The 24,472-nt window shown below is 39.9% G+C and overlaps 1 protein-coding gene across 1 annotated transcript; it reads left to right on the plus strand.

Moving 5' to 3' along the window:
- The first annotated feature begins 23,029 nt into the window (after positions 1-23,029).
- LOC131693332 (uncharacterized) lies at positions 23,030-23,890 on the plus strand. Its single transcript, XM_058981054.1, has 2 exons — positions 23,030-23,720; positions 23,793-23,890. Exons 1-2 carry the CDS (start codon positions 23,054-23,056, stop codon positions 23,813-23,815), a joined length of 690 nt encoding a protein of 229 aa, XP_058837037.1. The 5' UTR covers positions 23,030-23,053; the 3' UTR covers positions 23,816-23,890.
- The last annotated feature ends 582 nt before the right edge of the window (positions 23,891-24,472 follow it).

A 24,472-nucleotide genomic window follows, 5' to 3' on the forward strand; every position in this document is an offset into this window, starting at 1 on the left:
GGAATTTCATATGTGACCGGACGGTTTAGTCTATATTTCCGGAACCATATAAGCGATCCGTACGAAATTTTATAGACATCTATGGGGATATTATAGCTATCATTTGGGACTAAGTTTGTGAAAATTGGCCCAACCATTTCCGGGAAACTGATGTGAGTTCGTAAATTTTGAAAGATGGCCGCTTTTCCCGGGCACTTCCGGAACCGTCTATGGTGGTTAATGTAGTCAACGAAAGTTTGGTTGGCCGTCGGTGACCTAGAACAGCAAATTTAAGTTGTTTGAGAGACATTTTAGCGAAATTTTTACCTTTTTTGCTTTCATCGGAGTATCGGTTTGAATCACAATTTGCTATGTGATCGCACGCCACAACCTGTAACTCCGGAACCGGAAGTCGGATCGGGATGAAATTAAATAGCCATTTACGGGGACGCAATACCTTTCATTTGAGGCCAAGTTTAGTCGAATCGGTCTAGCCATCTCCGAGAAACCGATGTGACTGTTATTCTGAATTTAGATACTTCCGCCGGGGCTTCCGGAACCGAGGATGGTGGCCAGTGTGGCCAAAAAGACTTTGAATGGATGTTAGTGACCTAATACTACAAATCGAAGCAGTTGTGGTCATATTTTGGAAAATTTTTCACCTTTATACATTCATTGCAGAATTTATTAAAATCGACATTTTCTGCGTGTTCGTACTTATCACCCTGTAATTCCGGAACCGGAAGTCGGATCCATTAGAAATTCAATAGCAGCCTATGGGAACGTTGCACCTTTCATTTGAGACTAAGTTTCTCAAAATCGGTTCAGCCATCTCTGAGAAAAATGAGTGACATTTTTGGTCACATACACACACACATACACACACACATACATACATACACACATACATACATACACACAGACATTTGCCGAACTCGACGAACTGAATCGAATGGTATATGTCACTCGGCCCTCCGGGCCTCCGTTAAAAAGTCGGTTTTCAGAGCAATTGCAATACCTTTCTATTGAGAAAGGCAAAAAGGTGCAAAATCGGCAAAGTCCCAAAAAGTCGATTTTTAATGTAGAATACATTTAAGCTTTCAATATAGGGGTCCCGTTTCAAAATATCGGCTGCGGCGCCGCGTCAGATTTTGAACGTTAATAACTTTTATCATACTTAACAGAATGATTTGATTTTTAGGCCAATTTGTTGAAAATATGTTCCTCTATGCTGTATTAAAATTTGAAGTATGTATAACATGCACTAATAACAAAAAATTGTGTTTTTGAAAAATCTTTCGAAAACTACTCGGAAAAGTGAAAATTTTCATCCCATCCCGCACAGAGCCGTCAAAATGGTGGACCAACCGAACAATAAAATAATGAAAAGTTTATATATAGGTCCACTACATGTTTGTTTTATGATTATTCGCATTGGGTTGCTTGACGAGAGCAGTTGGTGGGGGAAAGACGGCATATTCCTTTGGTTAGGCCATTAGAAGCCGGACGGAAAGGAAAGGCTCATACACGGCACGAGAACGAGCGAGAAAGCGATAGTAGTGCATATTAGCGCGATTATATAAATATCTATCGGTCGGTTTTTCTCATCATTCGTATTCGTTCAAGTTCAAGCACTAGCAAGCAGCCAGTCCACCGAAGGAAAGCAGTTGGCGATGACGACGGCGGAAAAAGTGCCCCAGCTACTGGTGACTCATCGCAACCCGATCAGGAACTGTCGCCCTGCAAGAATTTCGCCCCAACTAAAGGGCAACAGAGTAGGCTATCGTTCCAGCGTCTGGGTCGTGAGATTGTGCAGGACTGCAAAATCGAGCCACGCTTACAAAGCTCAGTCGTAATGATGCCCCGAGAAGCCAACGATGCCTACTTGGTCGGTTTGTTCGAGGATGCAAAATAGTGCTTTGTGGCTCACCGTGTCCGCGGGGAGTGCGTCTGAATTATGCTCCCGCAATAAAACAATAAACGGTTCTTTACAGGACCAATTAATTGTGTTGTAATAAGAGTTAAACTGAAATTTACATTTTATGGTGTATAACAAATAATTTTCAGAAAGCTATATAAAAAATACGATGTGTGGAAAGAAAGAAAGAGAATTTAAATTATCCTCTCTTGCTCGTTTTCGTGCACTGCTTTTCCTTTCCTTTCTGCTGCTACTACCATCATAACTAAAACGAATGTGCGTGTTCCCCCACCATCTCTTGGCCAGTGTTGCCACAATTGCATGTCGCTATTACAATTTGAATTATTTTATTGATCCTCTCTAGTATTGATAAAATATAGAACGTGCAAAGTACACTAGTCGCATGCTTTTATTCGAACTTTTTGGCAGCCTCCGTTGATTAACTGCATAAATCGATTTGTTTGTGCAGCTCCTTGCTAGTAGCAAACTAAATAGCCTTTATCAGCGCTAACAAATAACACGAAAGAATTTAAATTTGTGAAAATCTTTTCCTTCTTTTCAAATCTGCAGCATTCTTTGAAAATATTGTTTGAATGTTGTTATTGAAAAACTGAACATGCAAGTTTGCTAGCACTGGCCACTAGATTGAAGGCGATGGAAAGACAGAATATTCGTTTTGGTTATGCTAGTATTGGTAGCCGAACGGAAAGGAAAGGCACAGGAATGGCACGAAAACGAGCGAGAGAGCGATAGTAGCGCTTTCTCGTGTGTTCATATATGAATATTGGTCGGTCGGTTTTTCTCATCATTCGTATTCGTTCAAGCACTAGCAAGCAGCCAGTCCACCGGAGGAAAGAAGTTGGCGATGACGACGGTCGGAAAAAGTGCCCCAGCTACTGGTGACTCATCGCAACCCGATCAGGAACTGTCGCCCTGCAAGAATTTCGCCCCAACTAAAGGGCAACAGAGAAACTAATCTGTGTTCTAATAAGAGTTAAACGGGCTCACCGTGTCCGCGGGGAGTGCGTCTGAATTATGCTCCCGCAATAAAACAATAAACGGTTCTTTACAGGACCAATTAATTGTGTTCTAATAAGAGTTAAACTGAAATTTACATTTTATGGTGTATAACAAATAATTTTCAGAAAGCTATATAAGAAATACGATGTGTGGAAAGAAAGAAAGAGAATTTAAATTATCCTCTCTCGCTCGTTTTCGTGCACTGCTTTTCCATTCCTTTCTGCTGCTACTACCATCATAACTAAAACGAATGTGCGTGTTCTCCCACCATCTCATGGCCAGTGTTGCCACAATTGCATGTCGCTATAACAATTTGAATTATTTTATTGATCCTCTCTAGTATTGATAAAATATAGAATATGCAAAGTACACTAGTCGCATGCTTTTATTCGAACTTTTTGGCAGCCTCCGTTGATTAACTGCATAAATCGATTTGTTTGTGCAGCTCCTTGCTAGTAGCAAACTAAATAGCCTTTATCAGCGCTAACAAATAAGACAAAAGAATTTAAATTTGTGAAAATCTTCTCCTTCCTTCTTTTCAAATCTGCAACATTCATTGAAAATATTGAAAATGTTGTTATTGAAAAACTGAACATGCAAGTTTGCTAGCACTGGCCACTAGATTGAAGGCGATGGAAAGACAGAATATTCGTTTTGGTTATGCTAGTATTGGTAGCCGAACGGAAAGGAAAGGCACAGGAATGGCACGAAAACGAGCGGGAGAGCGATAGTAGTGCTTTCTCGTGTTTTCATATATGAATATTGGTCGGTCGGTTTTTCTCTTCATTCGTATTCGTTCAAGCACTAGCAAGCAGCCAGTCCACCGGAGGAAAGCAGTTGGCGATGATGACGGTCCGCAAAAGTGCCCCAGCTACTGGTGGCCCATCGCAATCAACTACCGATCAGGAACTGTCGCCGTGCTAGTATTTCGCCCCAACTAAAGGGCAACGGAGCAACTAATCCGCTGGCTAACATTCCAGCGTCTGGTTCGTAAGGTTGTGTATTACTTCAAAGTCGAGCTACGCTTACAAAACTCAGCCGTAATGAAGCCAGTGATGCCTACTTGGTCGGTTTGTGGGAGTGGGCGTAAATTACAATAAAAGCAACGGTTCTTTTCAGGACCAATCAATTGTGTTCTAGTGAGAGTTAAACTGAAACTTTCATTTTAAGGTGTGTAGCAAATTTTCAACAAGCAACATAATACGTTGTGTGGAAAGAAGTAGCTTGCACACGGAACAAAAATTTAAATTATCCTCTCGCTCGTTTCGTGCACTGCTTTTCCATTCCTTTCTACTGTTATTATCAGTATTACCAAAACGAATGTGTTGTTGCATGTGTTTAAGAGAAACGTTGAAGTCGCATGCTTCTATTCAAGCTTTTTGGCAGCCCCCGTGAACTAACTGCATTAAATGGTTTTTTTGTGCAGCTCCGTGCTAGTAGCAAACAAAATGGCCCTACTAGTGTCTGATTCGTGAGATTGTGCAGGATTTCAAAGTCGAGCTAAGCTTATAAAGTTCAGCCGTAATGGTACCCGAAGAAGCCAGTCTTGTCATTTTGTTCGAGGCTACAAAACAGTTCGCCAGGCACGTAACTATCATGCCAAAAATATCCAACGATCCAGCGCATCACCATCAACACCAACGCCGATACCAAAGGTTCTTTTCAGAACCACCATTATTACCATAGAGAATTATTTGAAAATTTCCCATTCAAACGTGATTCTGTTGAATATTATTAGATTTAAATTAACGTCTCGAATTGAAATCACGACGCTCCGGTTATGTGACAGACATTACCCACCCATCTTTTTTTATTGTGACCACGACTAACGGTTTAATATAGACACCCCATTTCAATATTTCTGAAGGAACAGAAGGTCGAGTTTGGAAAGTTTGTAACTTTCATTGTACTTAACCAAATTACACAATATTCGCACTAATGATTCAGAAATATGATCAGGAATCTTCTGTTAGATTTGTAAGTATGTATAATTTACATGAATAAAGAAAAATTGATTTTCAGGAATCAATTATTATCTGTTCTTCCATTGGCCAGTACTACGCGACTTCCTCATGCTAACAATTAATTTCATCGTTAGCCATCTCCCTCACCAAGGCCAACAACGCCAACAAAACCGGTCCTTTTCAGGACCACCATCATTTTTGTAAAGAATAATTTGAAATATTCCTCGCCCAAATCACCTTTTGTCCGAAAATTCCAATGAGTATCAAAATATTTAAAGAACGTGTTCCTTATGTATTCTACATCTCTCCGGTTATGTCGCAGACATTACCCACCCATCTTTTATAAAAAAATTTTTTTCGAGATAACATAAAATCTCGACGTTTCATGCATTTTAAAGATGTTTGGCATCAAAAATACGAATTCGATTTCTGAAATTTCATGGGGTCCCCCCTTTGAAAAAAAAATTTGAGTTCCGGCTTATATGGGAATTTCATATGTGACCGGACGATTTAGTCTATATTTCCGGACCCATATAAGCGATCCGTACGAAATTTTATAGACATCTTTGGGGATAATATAGCTATCATTTGGGACTTAGTTTGTGAAAATCGGCCTAACCATTTCCGGGAAACTGATGCGAGTTCGTAAATTTTGAAAGATGGCCGCTTTTCCCGGGTACTTCCGGAACCGTCTATGGTGGTCAATGTAGTCAACGAAAGTTTGGTTGGCCGTCGGTGACCTAGAACAGCAAATTTAAGTTGTTTGAGAGACATTTTAGCGAAATTTTTACCTTTTTTGCTTTCATCGGAGTATCGGTTTGAATCACAATTTGCTATGTGATCGCACGCCACAACCTGTAACTCCGGAACCGGAAGTCGGATCGGGATGAAATTAAATAGCCATTTACGGGGACGCAATACCTTTCATTTGAGGCCAAGTTTAGTCGAATCGGTCTAGCCATCTCCGAGAAACCGATGTGACTGTTATTCTGAATTTAGATACTTCCGCCGGGGCTTCCGGAACCGAGGATGGTGGCCAATGTGGCCAAAAAGACTTTGAATGGATGTTAGTGACCTAATACTACAAATCGAAGCAGTTGTGGTCATATTTTGGAAAATTTTTCACCTTTATACATTCATTGCAGAATTTATTAAAATCGACATTTTCTGCGTGTTCGTACTTATCACCCTGTAATTCCGGAACCGGAAATCGGATCCATTAGAAATTCAATAGCAGCCTATGGGAACGTTGCACCTTTCATTTGAGACTAAGTTTCTCAAAATCGGTTCAGCCATCTCTGAGAAAAATGAGTGACATTTTTGGTCACATACACACACACATACACACACACATACATACATACACACATACATACACACACACAGACATTTGCCGAACTCGACGAACTGAATCGAATGGTATATGTCACACGGCCCTCCGGGCCTCCGTTAAAAAGTCGGTTTTCAGAGCAATTGCAATACCTTTCTATTGAGAAAGGCAAAAAGGTGCGAAATCGGCAGTCCCAAAAAGTCGATTTTTATAAAAAAAATTTTTTTCGAGATAATATAAAATCTCGACGTTTCATGCATTTTAAAGATGTTTGGCATCAAAAATACGAATTCGATTTCTGAAATTTCATGGGGTCCCCCCTTTGAAAAAAAAAAATTGAGTTCCGGCTTATATGGGAATTTCATATGTGACCGGACGGTTTAGTCTATATTTCCGGAACCATATAAGCGATCCGTACGAAATTTTATAGACAGCTATGGGGATATTATAGCTATCATTTGGGACTAAGTTTGTGAAAATTGGCCCAACCATTTCCGGGAAACTGATGTGAGTTCGTAAATTTTGAAAGATGGCCGCTTTTCCCGGGCACTTCCGGAACCGTCTATGGTGGTTAATGTAGTCAACGAAAGTTTGGTTGGCCGTCGGTGACCTAGAACAGCAAATTTAAGTTGTTTGAGAGACATTTTAGCGAAATTTTTACCTTTTTTGCTTTCATCGGAGTATCGGTTTGAATCACAATTTGCTATGTGATCGCACGCCACAACCTGTAACTCCGGAACCGGAAGTCGGATCGGGATGAAATTAAATAGCCATTTACGGGGACGCAATACCTTTCATTTGAGGCCAAGTTTAGTCGAATCGGTCTAGCCATCTCCGAGAAACCGATGTGACTGTTATTCTGAATTTAGATACTTCCGCCGGGGCTCCCGGAACCGAGAATGGTGGCCAATGTGGCCAAATAGACTTTGGATGGATGCAAGTGACCTAATACTACAAATCGAAGCAGTTGTGGTCATATTTTGGAAAAAATTTCACCTTTATACATTCATTGCAGAATTTATTAAAATCGACATTTTCTGCGTGTTCGTACTTATCACCCTGTAATTCCGGAACCGGAAGTCGGATCCATTAGAAATTCAATAGCAGCCTATGGGAACGTTGCACCTTTTATTTGAGACTAAGTTTCTCAAAATCGGTTCAGCCATCTCTGAGAAAAATGAGTGACATTTTTGGTCACATACACACACACATACACACACACATACATACATACACACATACATACACACACACAGACATTTGCCGAACTCGACGAACTGAATCGAATGGTATATGTCACTCGGCCCTCCGGGCCTCCGTTAAAAAGTCGGTTTTCAGAGCAATTGCAATACCTTTCTATTGAGAAAGGCAAAAAGGTGCGAAATCGGCAGTCCCAAAAAGTCGATTTTTATAAAAAAAATTTTTTTCGAGATAATATAAAATCTCGACGTTTCATGCATTTTAAAGATGTTTGGCATCAAAAGTACGAATTCGATTTCTGAAATTTCATGGGGTCCCCCCTTTGAAAAAAAAATTGAGTTCCGGCTTATATGGGAATTTCATATGTGACCGGACGGTTTAGTCTATATTTCCGGAACCATATAAGCGATCCGTACGAAATTTTATAGACATCTATGGGGATATTATTGCTATCATTTGGGACTAAGTTTGTGAAAATTGGCCCAACCATTTCCGGGAAACTGATGTGAGTTCGTAAATTTTGAAAGATGGCCGCTTTTCCCGGGCACTTCCGGAACCGTCTATGGTGGTTAATGTAGTCAACGAAAGTTTGGTTGGCCGTCGGTGACCTAGAACAGCAAATTTAAGTTGTTTGAGAGACATTTTAGCGAAATTTTTACCTTTTTTGCTTTCATCGGAGTATCGGTTTGAATCACAATTTGCTATGTGATCGCACGCCACAACCTGTAACTCCGGAACCGGAAGTCGGATCGGGATGAAATTAAATAGCCATTTACGGGGACGCAATACCTTTCATTTGAGGCCAAGTTTAGTCGAATCGGTCTAGCCATCTCCGAGAAACCGATGTGACTGTTATTCTGAATTTAGATACTTCCGCCGGGGCTCCCGGAACCGAGAATGGTGGCCAATGTGGCCAAATAGACTTTGGATGGATGCAAGTGACCTAATACTACAAATCGAAGCAGTTGTGGTCATATTTTGGAAAAAATTTCACCTTTATACATTCATTGCAGAATTTATTAAAATCGACATTTTCTGCGTGTTCGTACTTATCACCCTGTAATTCCGGAACCGGAAGTCGGATCCATTAGAAATCCAATAGCAGCCTATGGGAACGTTGCACCTTTCATTTGAGACTAAGTTTCTCAAAATCGGTTCAGCCATCTCTGAGAAAAATGAGTGACATTTTTGGTCACATACACATACACATACACACACACATACATACATACACACATACATACACACACAGACATTTGCCGAACTCGACGAACTGAATCGAATGGTATATGTCACTCGGCCCTCCGGGCCTCCGTTAAAAAGTCGGTTTTCAGAGCAATTGCAATACCTTTCTATTGAGAAAGGCAAAAAAGAGACGGGAATAGAAAGTATGCTAACTATGCATATTTTTGTTTCTCAGTGTAGTGTATTGATAACTTTATGTGAGTAGATAATGAATCCGAATATAAGTATTATTTGTAATTTTCATATTAGGCAATTAAGGGCGATTAAATAGCGCGTTCCCTGGGCAATTTGGGGGCGATTTAGAGCGGCAAAAAATGACAGCGGAAAATCGCCCAAATGTTGCATTTGAAATAGCCCCCTAATTGCCAGCAATTTGCTGGTCAATTGAATGGCAATTAGCGCATCCAAGTTGGCAAATAGCCCCCCGTTAGCCAGCAACTTGCCCTTTTTGACTGGGTTGCATTACTGCGTTCTGATCGGCAATACACGGCAATGTTAAATACCGTACAATGAGGTTAATTGTAAATTCACTGTTTATGCTATTTAGTAGTCTGATGTATTTATATTTTTAAAACAATTTTAGAATCTTCGATTTAGCTTAAACAAAGTAACATTAGAATTATTTAAGATCAATAATTGGCTAAATCGTTATTTTGCTATTTTGCTACTAATGGTGCATACTATCGAGAAAGTTATGGAGTTGTATTGTTAGTCGCTAGCCACTCCAAGGATTGAGAGAGCTTCTCTAACATTACATTTAGTAGTCTTACAGTTCAGCCAAATCTGACTATTTCAAATTTAATCAAATGCTTATAGAACAATAGTGGAAGCTTACCTTTTTTGGAAACCTTTGTATTAGTTGCTGTTCAGCTGCGCATGAAAAATTTCAAATTGAAATTATCAGCACGATTACCTAATCAATTCTGAAATACCAAAAGTTCAGTAATTGAGCTGAGAATTTGACAATTTCAAAAGCTGATTTTCAGCGAAGTGAATCTGTCAAATGGGTTAAATTCAAATTGCTGAGCTTTCAACATCTTGGATTGCTAAAACGTTCAGTTCAACGAAATTTTGCTGAAATTTTGTGACGTCATGCGAAAATTGAGAAAGCTTTAAATCCCGGTTACAAAATAATCAATTACAATTAATTACTTTCTATAGCCTGCAATCTCTGCTAATGAATTGACAATTATAACTATACAAATTGAACCTGACAACGGATGCAGACAGTGAATCTTCTTGGACAAAATGCTGTGTAAACCGTAACTCAAAATTTCTTGGACCAATCGTACTGAATTTTACAGTTTTTCTTTTTCACATCATCGCCCAGGTAACTACAAGAGTTTTTTGCAAAATGCTTAATATTATTATTTGTACAATAGTATTTTTAACGTTTATCGACTTTGGCTTCAAAGTGCCACAAAAAATTTGACCAAAAAATAAAAGCTCTCTTAGTTACTTATGGAATGATGTTTAAAACAATTGTGCAAATGCATCAACGATTGACCCAGTAGATTTTGAGTTATGATGTACGCTGCAAAATTCGACGTGGCACCTCACTGAATAGACAAACAGTCTTTGTATCGAAAAAAAAAAATTAAAGAATTCAATTTTTTGTCGATAATATCTTACACAACCCCCCTTAAGTTCCAACACGACTTAGGCGATTCTTCCAAGTCATCTGTCCAGTCTCAACTTTCACAACTCTTTCATACCCTGTGCTTATCTGTTCTATTACTAAGAATTAAACGATAATTTGTTCTACAGTGGTACTGCTAATCGTCCAAGATCTGATGGAAAGTTATAGATAGTGAAACAATTTAAGCATGCTTCGATATCATTTTAATAATGAGAATATTTGTAGCAGATTATTTGCCGTCATATTTAAAAGTGTTACCTAGATTGTATGGTATGGCTTTATTTACAATCTTGTATTCAATCCTAGTTTGGACTCATTCGAAAGAATTAAAAATATAAGTAAACTTCCAGTTGCTTATTGTGTTCTTTGTTAGAAGATAAAAATAGAAAATGGTACAAATTGCGATTATACATTATTTTCTTTACTTTGAACTTATTTAATAAATTTCTTGAGTGTAATATTGTCCCTCATGGCTGGAGGCAAGTGAAGGTCATCGCCATCCAAAAACCAGGAAAACCAGCCTTCGATCACAACTCGTATCGACCGATCGCAATGCTGTCCTGTATCCGAAAGTTGTTCGAGAAAATGATTTTGTTTCGCCTCAACAATTGGATTGAAGCAAATGGCTTACTGTCAGATACACAATTTGGTTTCCACAAAGGCAAAGGGACGAACAATTACCTTGCATTGCTCTCAACCGAAATTCAAATGGCTTATGCTAGCAATTAAGGGGGCTTTTAACTCAGTTTCTATCAATATTCTGTCAGAGAAGCTGCATCAACATGGTCTTTCACCAATTTTAAATAACTTTTTGCTAAACCTGTTGTCTGAAAACCACATGAACTTTTCGCGTGGCGATTTAACAACATTGCGATTTAGCTACATGGGTGTTCCCCAGGGCTCATGTCTAAGTCCCCTATTCTACAATTTTTATGAGAATGACATTGACGATTGTCGTGCCAATTCATCCACGCTAACGCAGGCGACGGGGTGGTCTTTGTTACAGGGTCCAATGCTGCCGATTTGCAAGAACCATTGCAAGATACTTTGGACAATTTGTCTGCTTGAGCTCTTCAGCTGGGTATCGAGTTCTCCACGGAAAAAACTGATTTGGTTGTCTTTTATAGGAAGCGTGAGCCGGCGCAACTCCAGCTTCTATTAATGGGTGTAACGATCAATCAGGTCTTCACATTCAAATATCTCTGGGTCTGGTTCGACTCTAAAGGTACCTGGGGACGTCACATTAGGTATCTGAAACAGAAATGCCAACAAAGGATCAATTTTCTCCGGACAATAACTGGAACATGGTGGGGGGACCGCCCAGGAGACCTGATCAGGTTATACCAAACAACGATATTGTCGGTGGTGGTGTACGGGTGTTTCTGTTTCCGCTCAGCTGCGAACATACACTTCATCAAACTGGAAAGAATCCAGTATCGTTGCTTGCGCATTGCCTTGGGTTGCATGTACTCGACCCATACGATGAGTCTCGAAGTGCTGGCGGGCGTTCTCCCGCTAAAAATAGATTTTAGGAACTCTCATATCGATTGCTCATCCGATGCGACATTTTGAACTCGTCGGTTATTGAAAACTTCGAGAGGCTCGTCGAGCTTAATTCTCAAACCCGATTTATGTCCTTGTACTTCGATTACATGGCATAGAGCATTAATCCATCTTCGTACAAACCCATCCGTGTTTCCTAGATACTTCTGATTCTACTGTTTTCTTCGACACATCCATGAAGGAAGAGATTCGTGGAATCCCGGATCATGTACGCCCACAAGTGATCCCCAACATATTTTATGATAAATTCCGAGAAGTCGACTGTGACAAAATGTTCTACACTGACGGATCAAATCTCGATGGGTCCACTGGCTTCGGTATCTTCAATAATACTATCACCGCTTCATTCAAGCTCAATGATCCCGCTTCAGTTTACGTCACAGAATTAGCTGCTATTCAGTACACCCTTGGCATCATCGAGACTCTGCCCACAGATCACTACTTCATCATTTCGGACAGCCTCAGCTCCATCGAGGCTCTTCGTGCGGTGAGGCCTAAAAAACAATTCCCGTATTTTCTGGGAAAGATACGGGAGCCCTTGTATACGTTATCTGAAAAATCTTACGAGATTACCTTTGTTTGGGTCCCCTCTCATTGCTCTATCCCGGGTAATGAAAAGGCCGACTCTTTAGTAAAAGTGGGCGCATTAGAAGGTGACATCTACGAAAGACCAATTTGCTTCAACAAATTTTTCAGTATTTGTCATCAGAGGACACTCGACAGTTGGCAAAACTCGTGGAGCAATGGGGACCTTGGACGATGGTTACATCCAATTATCCCGAAGGTATCAACGAAACTTTGGTTCCGGGGGGTGGGTGAGGGTCGGGATATTATAGGTGTAATGTCCCGGCTTATGTCCAACCACTACACATTGGATGCGCATTTGCGGTGTCTTGAGCTCACAGAGAGTAGTCGGTGCGCTTGTAATGAAGGTTATCATGACATCGATCACGTTGTCTGGGCGTGCGCTGGGTATTGTGGCGCCAGATCGCAGTTAAAGGATTCCCTCCGGGCCCGAGGTAGACCACCCGATGTTCCACTTCGGGATATCCTGGCAAGTCGCAATTTTCCCTATATGTCTCTAATCTACCTTTTTATTAAATCGACAAATATTCTAATCTAACTCATACCCTTTATTTCTCGTTTTTAGAAGTTCCCAGTCCTTCCTTTTGGAGCACCAGAGTGCCACTATGTGACTGCCGATACCCTTACCACGCCTGCAAAAATGAAGTCAAAGCGAGTGCAGGTCGATGGTCTGATTACTCTTGAAGGATTTTCCGCCGTCGGCCCGATCCTAGGCATTTACTATCTACCAGCCTGTCACTGTTCTTCTCTTTGTCTGAAAGTTGCAAATTTTGTTCTTCTTTCCTCGTCATCGTGCTCGCCTACTCCCCCTGTTCCTGAAACAACTCCTGCTGCTGTTACAAAATTCATTTCGCTTATTCGATAGGCACAGGGTTAGCTTGGCGGTACAATGTTGAAATTTTTTGTTTTATAATTTTACAGCTATCTTAAGACTGGAAAAAAGATTCTAAATACAAGAGATAAAAAAACAATTTGTATTATATTCCTAGTTTTAAGATAGCCTTGAACCTTTTCATTTTTTTTCGTTTCCCATCTTGTATATCTAATTGTATTCCTAGTTTTAAGATAGCTGTGAAATTTCTCATAAAAGTTTGTTCCCTTTCTTTTATATTAATCTACATTCTTAGCTGTAATTTTTTTTTGAAAAAATATTTATTGTTCAATCTTGTATATCGAATCGTATTTTTAGTTTAAGATAGTTGTAAAAAATGTTCCTCTCAATATTAAAAAATATTTGTGAATTGTAACCTCTTAGTTTTAAGATATTCAAAATGTAATAAAAAGAATTTGGCACCGCCAAGCTAACATTTGTGCCTATTAAATAAACGAACTGAATAAAAAAAAATGATTAATAAACTAATGATGAAATAATAAACTCTGAGAAGAGCGAACGCAAGATTGATCAAAGTATGCTATCTTATGATGCTTATAATAGCAACAGAGCTCAAAGAAATTTTCATTCACTTGGTGTCCTTCCGCTGAAAAATCGATTTTGGGACCTCATATTCATTGCTCATCCGATGCGATATATTCATCCAGTTAGTAATTGCAAATTTCGAGAGGCTTGCCAAGTTCGATTCCCATACCCGATTTATATCCTGGTACTCGACTACATGGAACAAAAAATCGATTCTTTTTCGTATTGTCTCAACCGTGTCAATCACTCTCATGCTTCTGATTCAACTGTAATCTTTGACATAACCATGACAGATGAGATTCGTGGAATCCCGGATCACATACGTCCGCTAGTGATCTCAAGCATCCTTCATGCGTTACTTTATTGTGTCGGATAGCCTCAGCACAATAGAGGCTCTCCGTTCGACATAGAAAACACATTCCGCATTTTATGGGGAAAATATGGGAGCTTCTGCGTGCTTCATCTGTAAGATCGTATAAGATTACCTTGGTTTGGGTCCCCTCTAATTGCTCCTTCCCGAGTAATGAAGAAGCCGACTCTTTAAATCAGGCGAGCGCTTTTGAAGGTTAAGAAGGAAGAGCACGGAATGAAGCTAGCGGAAGAACTTAATTGCAGTTAAGAAAACCTAAGCTCATTTTATCACAAATTAACCATTTTGAAGAGTGAAAATATGCTTTAAGTTGTGTTGTCACGTTCAAAAAATCAAACCTTCAAACTGACACTTGTTTACCCTTAAAGTCATTTTTTACCAAAATAAATGAAATTATCAACATCTTCAAGTTCAGTTTTCTATAAATAACTTCCACTTTTTTACAGTCTTGAACATTAAATTGATTTTGAAAATCCAACCAACCTAGCTTTTGAACTGTTCACACCATGTGAAAGGAAAGGAAGCTAAAATGACAGCAAATCCGGAGTCAATATTTTGCACTTTTGTTTCAAGGACAATTAATTTTTATTGCTACTTTTGCTCTCCTTTCCAGAATTGACTTCAAAAGTCGCAAACAACCCCTTCTTTCAATCGGGTGCACCTCTCTCTCTCTAAAGTCCGGCACAGCCAGAACCAGAACCACGCATACACATACCCTGAACTTATCGTATCAACTGCCCAATAAAATCCCTGCTGTGCTGCGACTGCAAACATCTATATACAATCATAAGCATATGGAAACCCTGAGTGAAAGATCCAACCCCCACGTTTAGTTTTATTATATGTAGCAACGGTCAGTCAGGTCAGAGTGGTCCGTGTTCTTCGCAAAAAAAAATCACTTAATAAAACCGGTATCGGAGTTCTTGTTCAAAAGAGCCAGTCGCTGTTGTTTTGAAAGTAAGAGAACTATTCTTAGAGCTTTTGCTGCCTGTCGCCACCACGAACGAAGCCACGCGACACCTGGCTTACTTGTCCACCATCGCGTACCTAGCTACCTGCCCACCAACCCTTTGGATGCTTCCTTTCGTATACACTGCTGGTACACAGTCACCCAAGAGTCAAGAACTCGTGTGAAAGCTTGCTATCCTAGACAAGCTGCTGGAAATGGCAACAACCGCGCGCAGATTGGTGAAAGGCTGCTGCTGCTGCTGCTGATGCATACGAAGGTTCGGTCGCTGTGAATATGTTTATTGATATGAAGTCTGCAATGGGTTCCTGTTTGACCGTTCAAGGGGAAATGGATTATCGTGACGTGATTCATCGAGGACGGATGTTTTTGGCCGTTTTGTTCGTTGAATGATATTCCATTTGTACATGTGTATGATCCACATAAAGAGCGCTCAATATCTTATAACCAATAATGGTAGGCACCTTAGCGGCAGATTGATCTTTTCCAGCTAGTAATTTCTTTTCATTTTTTATTTTTTAATGCTAATGTATATTCAATAACACATGTTAGAATTTCAATAGCAAAAATCGTTCTTGCAGTCATTTAAATCTAAACAAATCTACGAACTTGAAGCGTAAATCTAGCACAGCTCTTTATTGGTTCATCGGACCATTTTTTTCTCTTGTCAAAATGAGGTAACATTAATTAACCAAAGAAATTAGCACAACAGTAATGTTTCTGCTGTTTCTCCTAATGGAGCAAATTGGATTAAACTAGAAATGTACGCATGACGGCCCAATATCAATCCTATTTTATTAGTAAGATTTATTTAATTAGTAAGACTTGTCTTTACGCATGGGCAGACTGGGCCTGGGCCAGGGGCTCTGGGACAGATCATAATAAGGCGAAGAGAAATTACGAATATAATGATAAAATTACTGAGGGATTCCATGAGAAACCGGCCGACCGCAAAATATGACCATCGTCGATTCGAACGAAACTTTGCAGGTGTGTTCGCTGTATGAATCTCCATGATATTCTCTGGCAATTGGAATATTTTGATACAAGAGTAATTTTTCAAAAGGGCGTAAACGTTTCTACGTGTATGAATTTCAAAATTTTTTTGTTCGATTACTGTATTTTATACAGCAAAACTGTCTGAGAACAAGTTACAGGGAATGAATACTTCTGTCAGAAAAAAATATACACTGAAAAAAATGTCATTTTTCAAAAAAAACAAAAATTTATGATAAAAATTTAAATTGCGAAAAAACCCATTTTTTTAAATTTTTTATATTTTGTTACCAAAAACCTAAAGAGAAAAGAAACATTTTGATTGTGATTGCATGATGGAGAAAAAATCGGTAAAAAAGTTTTTCTAACAATAACTTCGTACATGTTCTTAAATTTCATACTAATTGACTTACAAAATTGTAAGTTTATTACAGAATATAATTCTAAGCACCATTTAAAATCAAAATGCATTTAACAAAAATCTTCCAAAATGCGATAGTTTTCGAGATATTTGAAATTTTGCTACTTCAAAAACAATTAATTCGTGTAATTATGCTCTTTTTAAAAGTTATTCGCGTTACCCCATCAAAAAAATGTCAAAAATTTAATGTTTATCGTTTTAAAGACGTAAAAGCAACCTTTTTAGTGTATTTGGATCATGGAGAAGCTTTCAATAAAAAAGTTTTCCTAATAACAACTTTTGACATTTTTTTATAATTCTTACTATTTGCAGTCAAAAATACAATTTTCTTTTTGAATATGATTCTAAACGCCATTTAAAATCGAAATGCTCTTAACAAAAATTTTCTAAAATGTAGTAGTTCTCGAGATATTTTAACTTTTGTTTTAACAACACAATTATTTTGTTTTATTACGACCTTTTCATAAGTTAGTCGCGTTTCTCCATCAACAATAATAGGTTTTTCAAAAGGCCCGTAAACTTTCGTGCAACTTTCTCTTTGACATCACGGCGATATTGTAAACCATTTGAAAGTTACATAAATTTTTGTTTTTTTGAAAAATGACAACATTTTTTTCAGTGTATATTTTTTTCCAGACAGAAGTATTCATTCCCTGTAACTCGTTCTCAGATAGTTTTGCAGTATAAAATACAGTAATCGAACAAAAAAATTTTGAAATTCATACACGTAGAAACGTTTACGCCCTTTTGAAAAGTTGCTCTTGAGTCAAAATAATCTTATAACCTGTGGAAAATATTTAGTCTTGCATGACGGTAAAACGTGTAAAGTTTTATTGGAATCTAAGATGGTCGGTCACGATTTAAAGATTTTCGGACGGATCTTCGTGGAATTCCTCTACTGATATCATAAACATGAGTTACGAAAATTGTGACTGAGATCCGGAAATCAGGACCATAAATCACACAACTCGTGACAAAAATATCAAAAATCGTTACTAAGACCTTGAAATCATGAACATAAATAAACATAAATCTATACTCGTGACTAAAACATCACGACAACGTGAAAAGAAACTATAAATTTTAATAATCGATCATGATTCGGAGTACCCGGATCTCATTGAACGTATCAGAATTTCTTTAAAACATCCAATATAAACAGTTACAACGAATTAATTATTATTGAACAGAAATGTTGAATTTAACTACGTTTCAATGTCAAAAACGATTTCAATATATTTAATATACATAAAATTACAAAAATAGTTTTAAGCCTAAAAGACCCCAATCCCCAAACCTCTATTCTATACAAGAATCATTAAATTTTACTTTATTTGGATCAATTGAATCAACAAACATTGAATATAGATCCGGGTTTTCTTAGTGTGCAATAAATGCTCTACTAGTGTACATTCAACGAGGATTGCGCCTAGTATCTCCAAACCAACAGCCAGGTCTACAAGCGAAAGAGCATACAATTAAGACAACGAATACACAATCATTATCTTTAAGCACTAGAAACAATCAAGAACAGGTGACCGTGCTACAGCGATGATGATCAATTATTCCCAAAGAAAATTGAAAACTAAAAATAGTATTTAAAGAAAATTAAATCAGAATGAAATAACAAGACTATAATAGAATGCAATTTTCGTAACATATTGTGTTATAAATAATGTCTTTAGTAGGTAAAATTACATTTTTTTTTGGTTCAGTGTATTCCTACCGATTAGTTGTTTACATAAGTCGCTCCAACTATTTTTACTTTTTGACGAGATTTGTGAAGTTTTTATTGTTGTCTGTCGTGTTAATCGACTGAGAATTTTGTTTTTAACATTATTATTGTGTAGTGTCAAAGTGTCTCCTGTTTGCTTTTGAGTTGCGAAAAAACCAACGAAGAACGCAATTGAGTGAACTTCTGTGACCTAACCACCAAAACTTTCTACCGAACGCAGCGCCATCTATATTTCATTGTTCGCATTCTCAGATCGGCCCGCATTATGGCAAGTGCATGCGATCACTGCGCGAAAACCGGATGTCGACTTTATCGAATGTATGGGTTTTTGCAAAAATGTGGTACATATACAATGTGGGAAACAACTTAACTAGCCGTTTTTGAAAAAACTTGCGGAAAACCTAAATTTATTTTGGATGTGCAATGAATGTGTCAAGCTGATGAAGTTTGCTCGCTTTCGCGACACCGTTTCTTCATTTGGATGTGTTATCGCTGCTATCGCTGGGAAAACGGGTGACGTCTGTGCTGAACTAAAGGCCGAGTTATCCAAAAATAATCAGCAAATTTCGCGCCTGGCTAGAAAGGTTTCAACAGCTACTCCAGTCCGGCCAAACTCCGGTACCTCTCGACCACCTCAGAAACGTCGTCGCGAGGATGGCCCTGATCCGAGCAATATTCTTGTTGGTGGTCGAAAGCTAGTCGATAATAGCAACATTGTTACGGTTCCACGTCCCGCGCCGTTGCTCTAAATGTATCTTTCCCGCTTTCATCTTAGCGTTAGCAAAGAGACTGTCGAAAAAATGTCTAAAGAAGGATTAAATTATAACGAGGTGATAAAGGTTATTCCGCTTGTTAAAACAGGCATAGACGATAGTACTTTGAACTTCATATCCTTCAAAGTTGGAGTTCCCCCAAAGTACCGTGATGCAGCTCTTAACCCTGACACATGGCTGCAAGGCATACTGTTCAGGGAACTTGAAGACAGCCGTACCCAGAACATTTGGAGCCCGCCGACTGATTTTCCACCGCCCCCAGAAGAAGCATGTACTTCTCTAATGCAACCCGGCCCATCAACGGTCCTGCAGAGGACACCGCAACAATTGGCCATGCCACTATACCAAGCTACATCGCCCTTGTGAAGGAGTATCGATGCCGATCGCATACTGGGATGCAACGCAGTTGGTACTATGGAAGTCCTCGATCCCCCGCTACAGTCGAGCCCTTGCCGGCAGCGTTCAGCAGTTGTCCCGGTCCTGTATGTGTGGGTGGAGAAAGGGTCTTCCAAGCCGCCTTTCTCGGCAAGTATTATACCAATTGTAACGATACAACGGTTGAACCGATTCACGCTTCTAGCTCATCGTACGACTCTCGCCGTAAGCTGCTACCACCCCGTTCCTGCTCTCCGCATTCCGCCATCGGGTTCCAACGCATACTGGGACGCACCGCAGTTGGCACTATGGAAGCCCTCGATCCCCCCGCCACAGTCAAGCACTTGCAGCCAGCGATCATCAGTCGTCCCGGTCCTGTGTGTGGAATGGGTGAAAGGGTCTTCCAACCTGCCGCAAATGGCACGAATACATACATCTGTTCCGAACACTTCAAGCGCTGACATCAGGCGGTGGTGTGCTTATCGCCGTTCGCCGTGGTATAAAAGCTCGGGTGATCAACGATGACCGGTGGGCGAGCTCCGAGCAAGTGTGGATATCAGTGAAACTTGCCGATCGAAATCTGTTCCTGTGTGTTGTGTATTTTCCACCTGGCAGAATTCGTGATTCTAGCCTGATCGATGTACATCTTTCCTTCGTTTCTTTTATTGCCTCGTTCGCCGCCCCGTCTGATAATATTGTTATACTGGGCGACTTCAACTTACCTGGCTTGACGCGAGTAATGGTTTTCTACGATTGGATATCGAAAAATCTGCGCATATTAACAATGCCAGTTGTATTTTGGACAACTAGAGCAGCGCCACTCTTCGGCAAATTAATAATGTCACCAACGAGAATGGACGTACATTAGACCTCTGCTTTGTAAGTGCCCGGGACTACGCTCCGTACTGCTGCACTGCACCGACTCCTTTAGTCAAGCCGGTGCGTCATCATCCCCCATTACATCTTTTATTCGCTGGTAACCTAGAAGTGAATGTTGAAGACGTCTCAAGCTCTTTTGTCTACGATTTTAAAAACGCTGACTACGACAGCATCGTTAGCACGCTGTGGGATATAAACTGGGACGATAATCTTAACAATGACGACGCGAACGAAGCAGCGATGACGTTTTCTAGTATTCTTAACTAACTTATCGACTGCCATGTGCCAAAACGAACAATTAGTTCCGATGAACACCCTCCCTGGCAATCAACCGTCCTTAGACGTTTAAAATCTGCCAAACGAGCTGCATTTGAAAAGTTCTCGAAGCATAAGACACTTGCATTACGAAATCACTACTTTCAACTCAACCACGAACATAAACAACAAAGCATTTTTTAAACACCAGCGAAACGTCGAGCGTCAACTGAAATCCAAGCCCAAGTCGTTCTGGGAGTATGTTAACAAGCAGCGAAAGAATGCAAACACTACATTGCACGATCGACAACGACAAACCTGCTCTCGTTCACAACATATGTAATGGATGGATTCGCTGACGGATTGCAAACCAGCATCGGTTTACATGGATCTATCTGCGGCCTTCGACAAAATCAACCATGATATCGCAATAGCGAAGCTGGAAAAACTCGGCATTCATTGACAACTTCTGCGCTGGTTTCGTTCCTACCTTGAAGGAAGGCAACTCCAAATCAGCATTAAGGTTTGTCTATCTGCACCATTATTCACTACATCCGGCACCCCACAAGGAAGCCATCTCTGTCCAGTAATATTTCTGCTCTACTTTAATGACGTCAATATCACATTACAAGGGCCCCGCCCCCCCGGGATAAAACCGATGCCGAGCTTCTTCAGAGGGAACTGGACAGCTTTAGTGCGTGCTGTGATCTAAACAGAATGGTTTTAAGCCCGTTACGTTCACGCGGAAACGCCATCCGACTCAGTTTAACTACCATTTCTTCAGCTCGAGCATTCCAAGTCACTCTCACATAAAAGATCTCGGAGTCATCATGGATTCGGCACTAACATTCAAACCACATACTTCATACATCGTGGATAAGGCATCACGACAGCTTGGGTTCATCTTCCGAAAAGCGAAAAACTTCAGGGACGTATATTGTCTTAAATCGCTTTACTGCGCGTTATTCCGCTCAACGTTAGAATATTGTTCTGCTGTTTGGAATCCGTACTACCAGAACGGGATTGACAGAATCGAGGCTGTCCAACGTAGGTTCATACGCTTCGCCCTTCGTCATCTCCCATGGCGAAACAGATTTCAGCTGCCGAGCTATGAAAACCGTTGCCAGCTAATACACCTCGATACACTCAGCATTCGGAGGGACTGCTCTCGAGCTGTGTTCGTCTCGGACTTACTCTCTACCAGAGTGGATTGCCCTACAATCCTCGGACGTCTGGATCTTCAAGCTCGCGTTCGAGCTCTACGTAATAACTCTCTTCTGCGAGTTCCGTTCAGGAGAACCAACTATGCTTACCAGAGCGCTGTTACCTGACTCCAGAGATTTTTTAACAGTGTGGCGACGGCCTGTGACTTCAACCGGACGCGGAATGCGAAAAAAGCGAAAATGTTGGCAATTTTAAAATGTAATTAGTTTAAGCAACCACAAGGGGCCTGTTGGCGAAGGTAATAAACATAAATTGAACAATTGAACATATCAAGTAACAACGTGAGATATAGTTTTGAAATCTTTTTGTTGTGTGTTTCTGATCGGGTAATGAGTCTTACCGAGTACCATATTGAAATAAATATTGATGAACAGTATGCTAGATTTCACATAATCGTTTTTTGCAATTCCTCTAACATACGTATTAGTTTAGTTTTCATGGAGCTCTGAACATGGCTACGCGCTGTTCCCTATAACTCGCCTCCGCAGGTTTCCCAAATGTCGTGTTTTGCAACTGGTTGGCAAGATATCTCAGAGACTATTTTTTCAATCAACTTTGAAAAATTTGGGAAAGATTCGAAAAAAGAACCTGTATCGTCTCACAAAACCTTTTTTTAAATTTTTCATTTTTATAAAATTAAAAGCTTTTTTTCTAACCGAAAAAATGGGAATTCAGTTTTGTTTAAAACTCAACTGACTAATTTATTTAAAACAATAAATCCAATAAACCGTTATTGGCTCAGGAGTATTTCGGGATTATTCAATGAAATCGACGATAAAAGCTACACGCCAAAAAAATCTGAATTTTATTGTTGACGTAATTGCAAACATGACACAATTCAACAAACCGTAATGTACGAAATGACGGAACGTTAGCGTGTTCCGTTTAATTTTACATGAAACAACATATACTTTACATGCGCAATAACATAAAATTACACTTCCTACCATTCAGAATAAAGGCTGTATGTGGAGTAAAATTACATGATTTACGAAATTAAACGTCATGTAAAATTAAAATCAAACGTAAAACTAAGTCATTTTTGATGCTCATATATGTCAGGGTCAGGAGACGTAAATTTACACTATTTTTTCTAGGTGTGTACTATTTTTCAAGTCACCAAAGTGTTCTGGAGATGTAAATATCAAAATATTAATTTCACCACATCGCAGTAGCCACACGATATATTGACGCAAGAATGGCTGTCCCACCCGACTCGAATCCCGCAGCTCGAACCAAACCTGCCAAGTGTCCCATAGTCTGCTGCCCCACAACCCTTTCGGAACCGGCTTTGCTGCAGCATCTGCTGAGCGACCACAGCGACATCAATTCCGAAACATTGCGTGAAGGCAAACATTGCAAACTGCTTGTTCAGGAGGAAGCATTTCCCCGAGGACAACCGATTTGTTTAAAAATCCTACTGTACGGAGGCGAAAAGCACTGCCTGCGGCCGGCCAGATCAGGCCTGTCGCCGCGACAAAACCTGATGCTGCATTCGGAGCATAGCTGTTACAAAGACCACCTGGCCGTGCTGCTGATGGGCTGCAAAACGAATCGAATGGACATGATTGCTGAAGGGGATGTTTCATCGACTGTGGACAGAAAAATTAGCCAGCTACGAGAAAGGGCTGAGAACGATTCCGATCCGGAGAAGGATATTTTTGTTCTATGGTTGATTGGGACTGAGACTACATGGCCTATTTACGGAGATTTGACGGTTCGTAGTTCGGGCGGAACATTTTCTCTTGGTGATCGTGTTCAGGTTAAAGATTTTACGAGCTTTACACAGCCTAAATTATTACTATCCGAAGGTGTGGATTATATTTTGATAATTCGTGGAGCGATGAATTTGTTGACCGACGGGGGTAAGGTACCATTTGAAATAGATGTATCAATAAACGAGTGATTTAATGCAGAAGTTTACAATCCTTTAGCAGATTTAAGAGGAGATCCTGGCTAAAATTTCGTCGTAGAATATTCTTACCTAATTGTTATAAATAACCTACTTATGATTTTGAATAAATTTCTATTCAGGGAGTCGACAAACTCAAAAGTTTAAGAAATCGGTTTTTAATTTTTATATATTTTGCATCCATAATATAAGAAAATTGTGCTCAAGAAAGGATTGACACGAATTTGTCTTAATTTTATAAGTAGGGGCTCTCCCACTGCTTGAGGTAGTATTTGCCCGGCGGAACCTATTTATCAGGATGACCTAGGAGCCTCTACACAAATTTCGGATTTTCGTTGCAAAAACAAGAAAAGTACACTAACAACAAAATACATTTTACCCACTCTTTACTACTGCACACGTCGGTTTGATGCTACTGTTAGTGGCGGTAAATGGCCGGCTTCGTCCGACCGACCGGAACTACAACGGCCGTGTTCTCCCGGTAGGTAGTTGGCTGCTCCCGAAATCGACCCAAGACCCAAAAGATGAACAATTCAAAAACCCGGACCTAACTCGAACCCGATAATTTCAGGTTTGAAAACCCGGACCCCGACCCGAATCCAAGAAATTTAAATTTACAGAACCCGAACCCGTCGGGTTCGGGTCGCATCCGGGTTTCGGGTTCAAAATCCCGAACCCGACCAACTCTACACACCCACCGTTTGC

This window comes from Topomyia yanbarensis, chromosome 3 (assembly GCF_030247195.1).
Source record: "Topomyia yanbarensis strain Yona2022 chromosome 3, ASM3024719v1, whole genome shotgun sequence".
Lineage (NCBI taxonomy): Eukaryota > Metazoa > Arthropoda > Insecta > Diptera > Culicidae > Topomyia > Topomyia yanbarensis.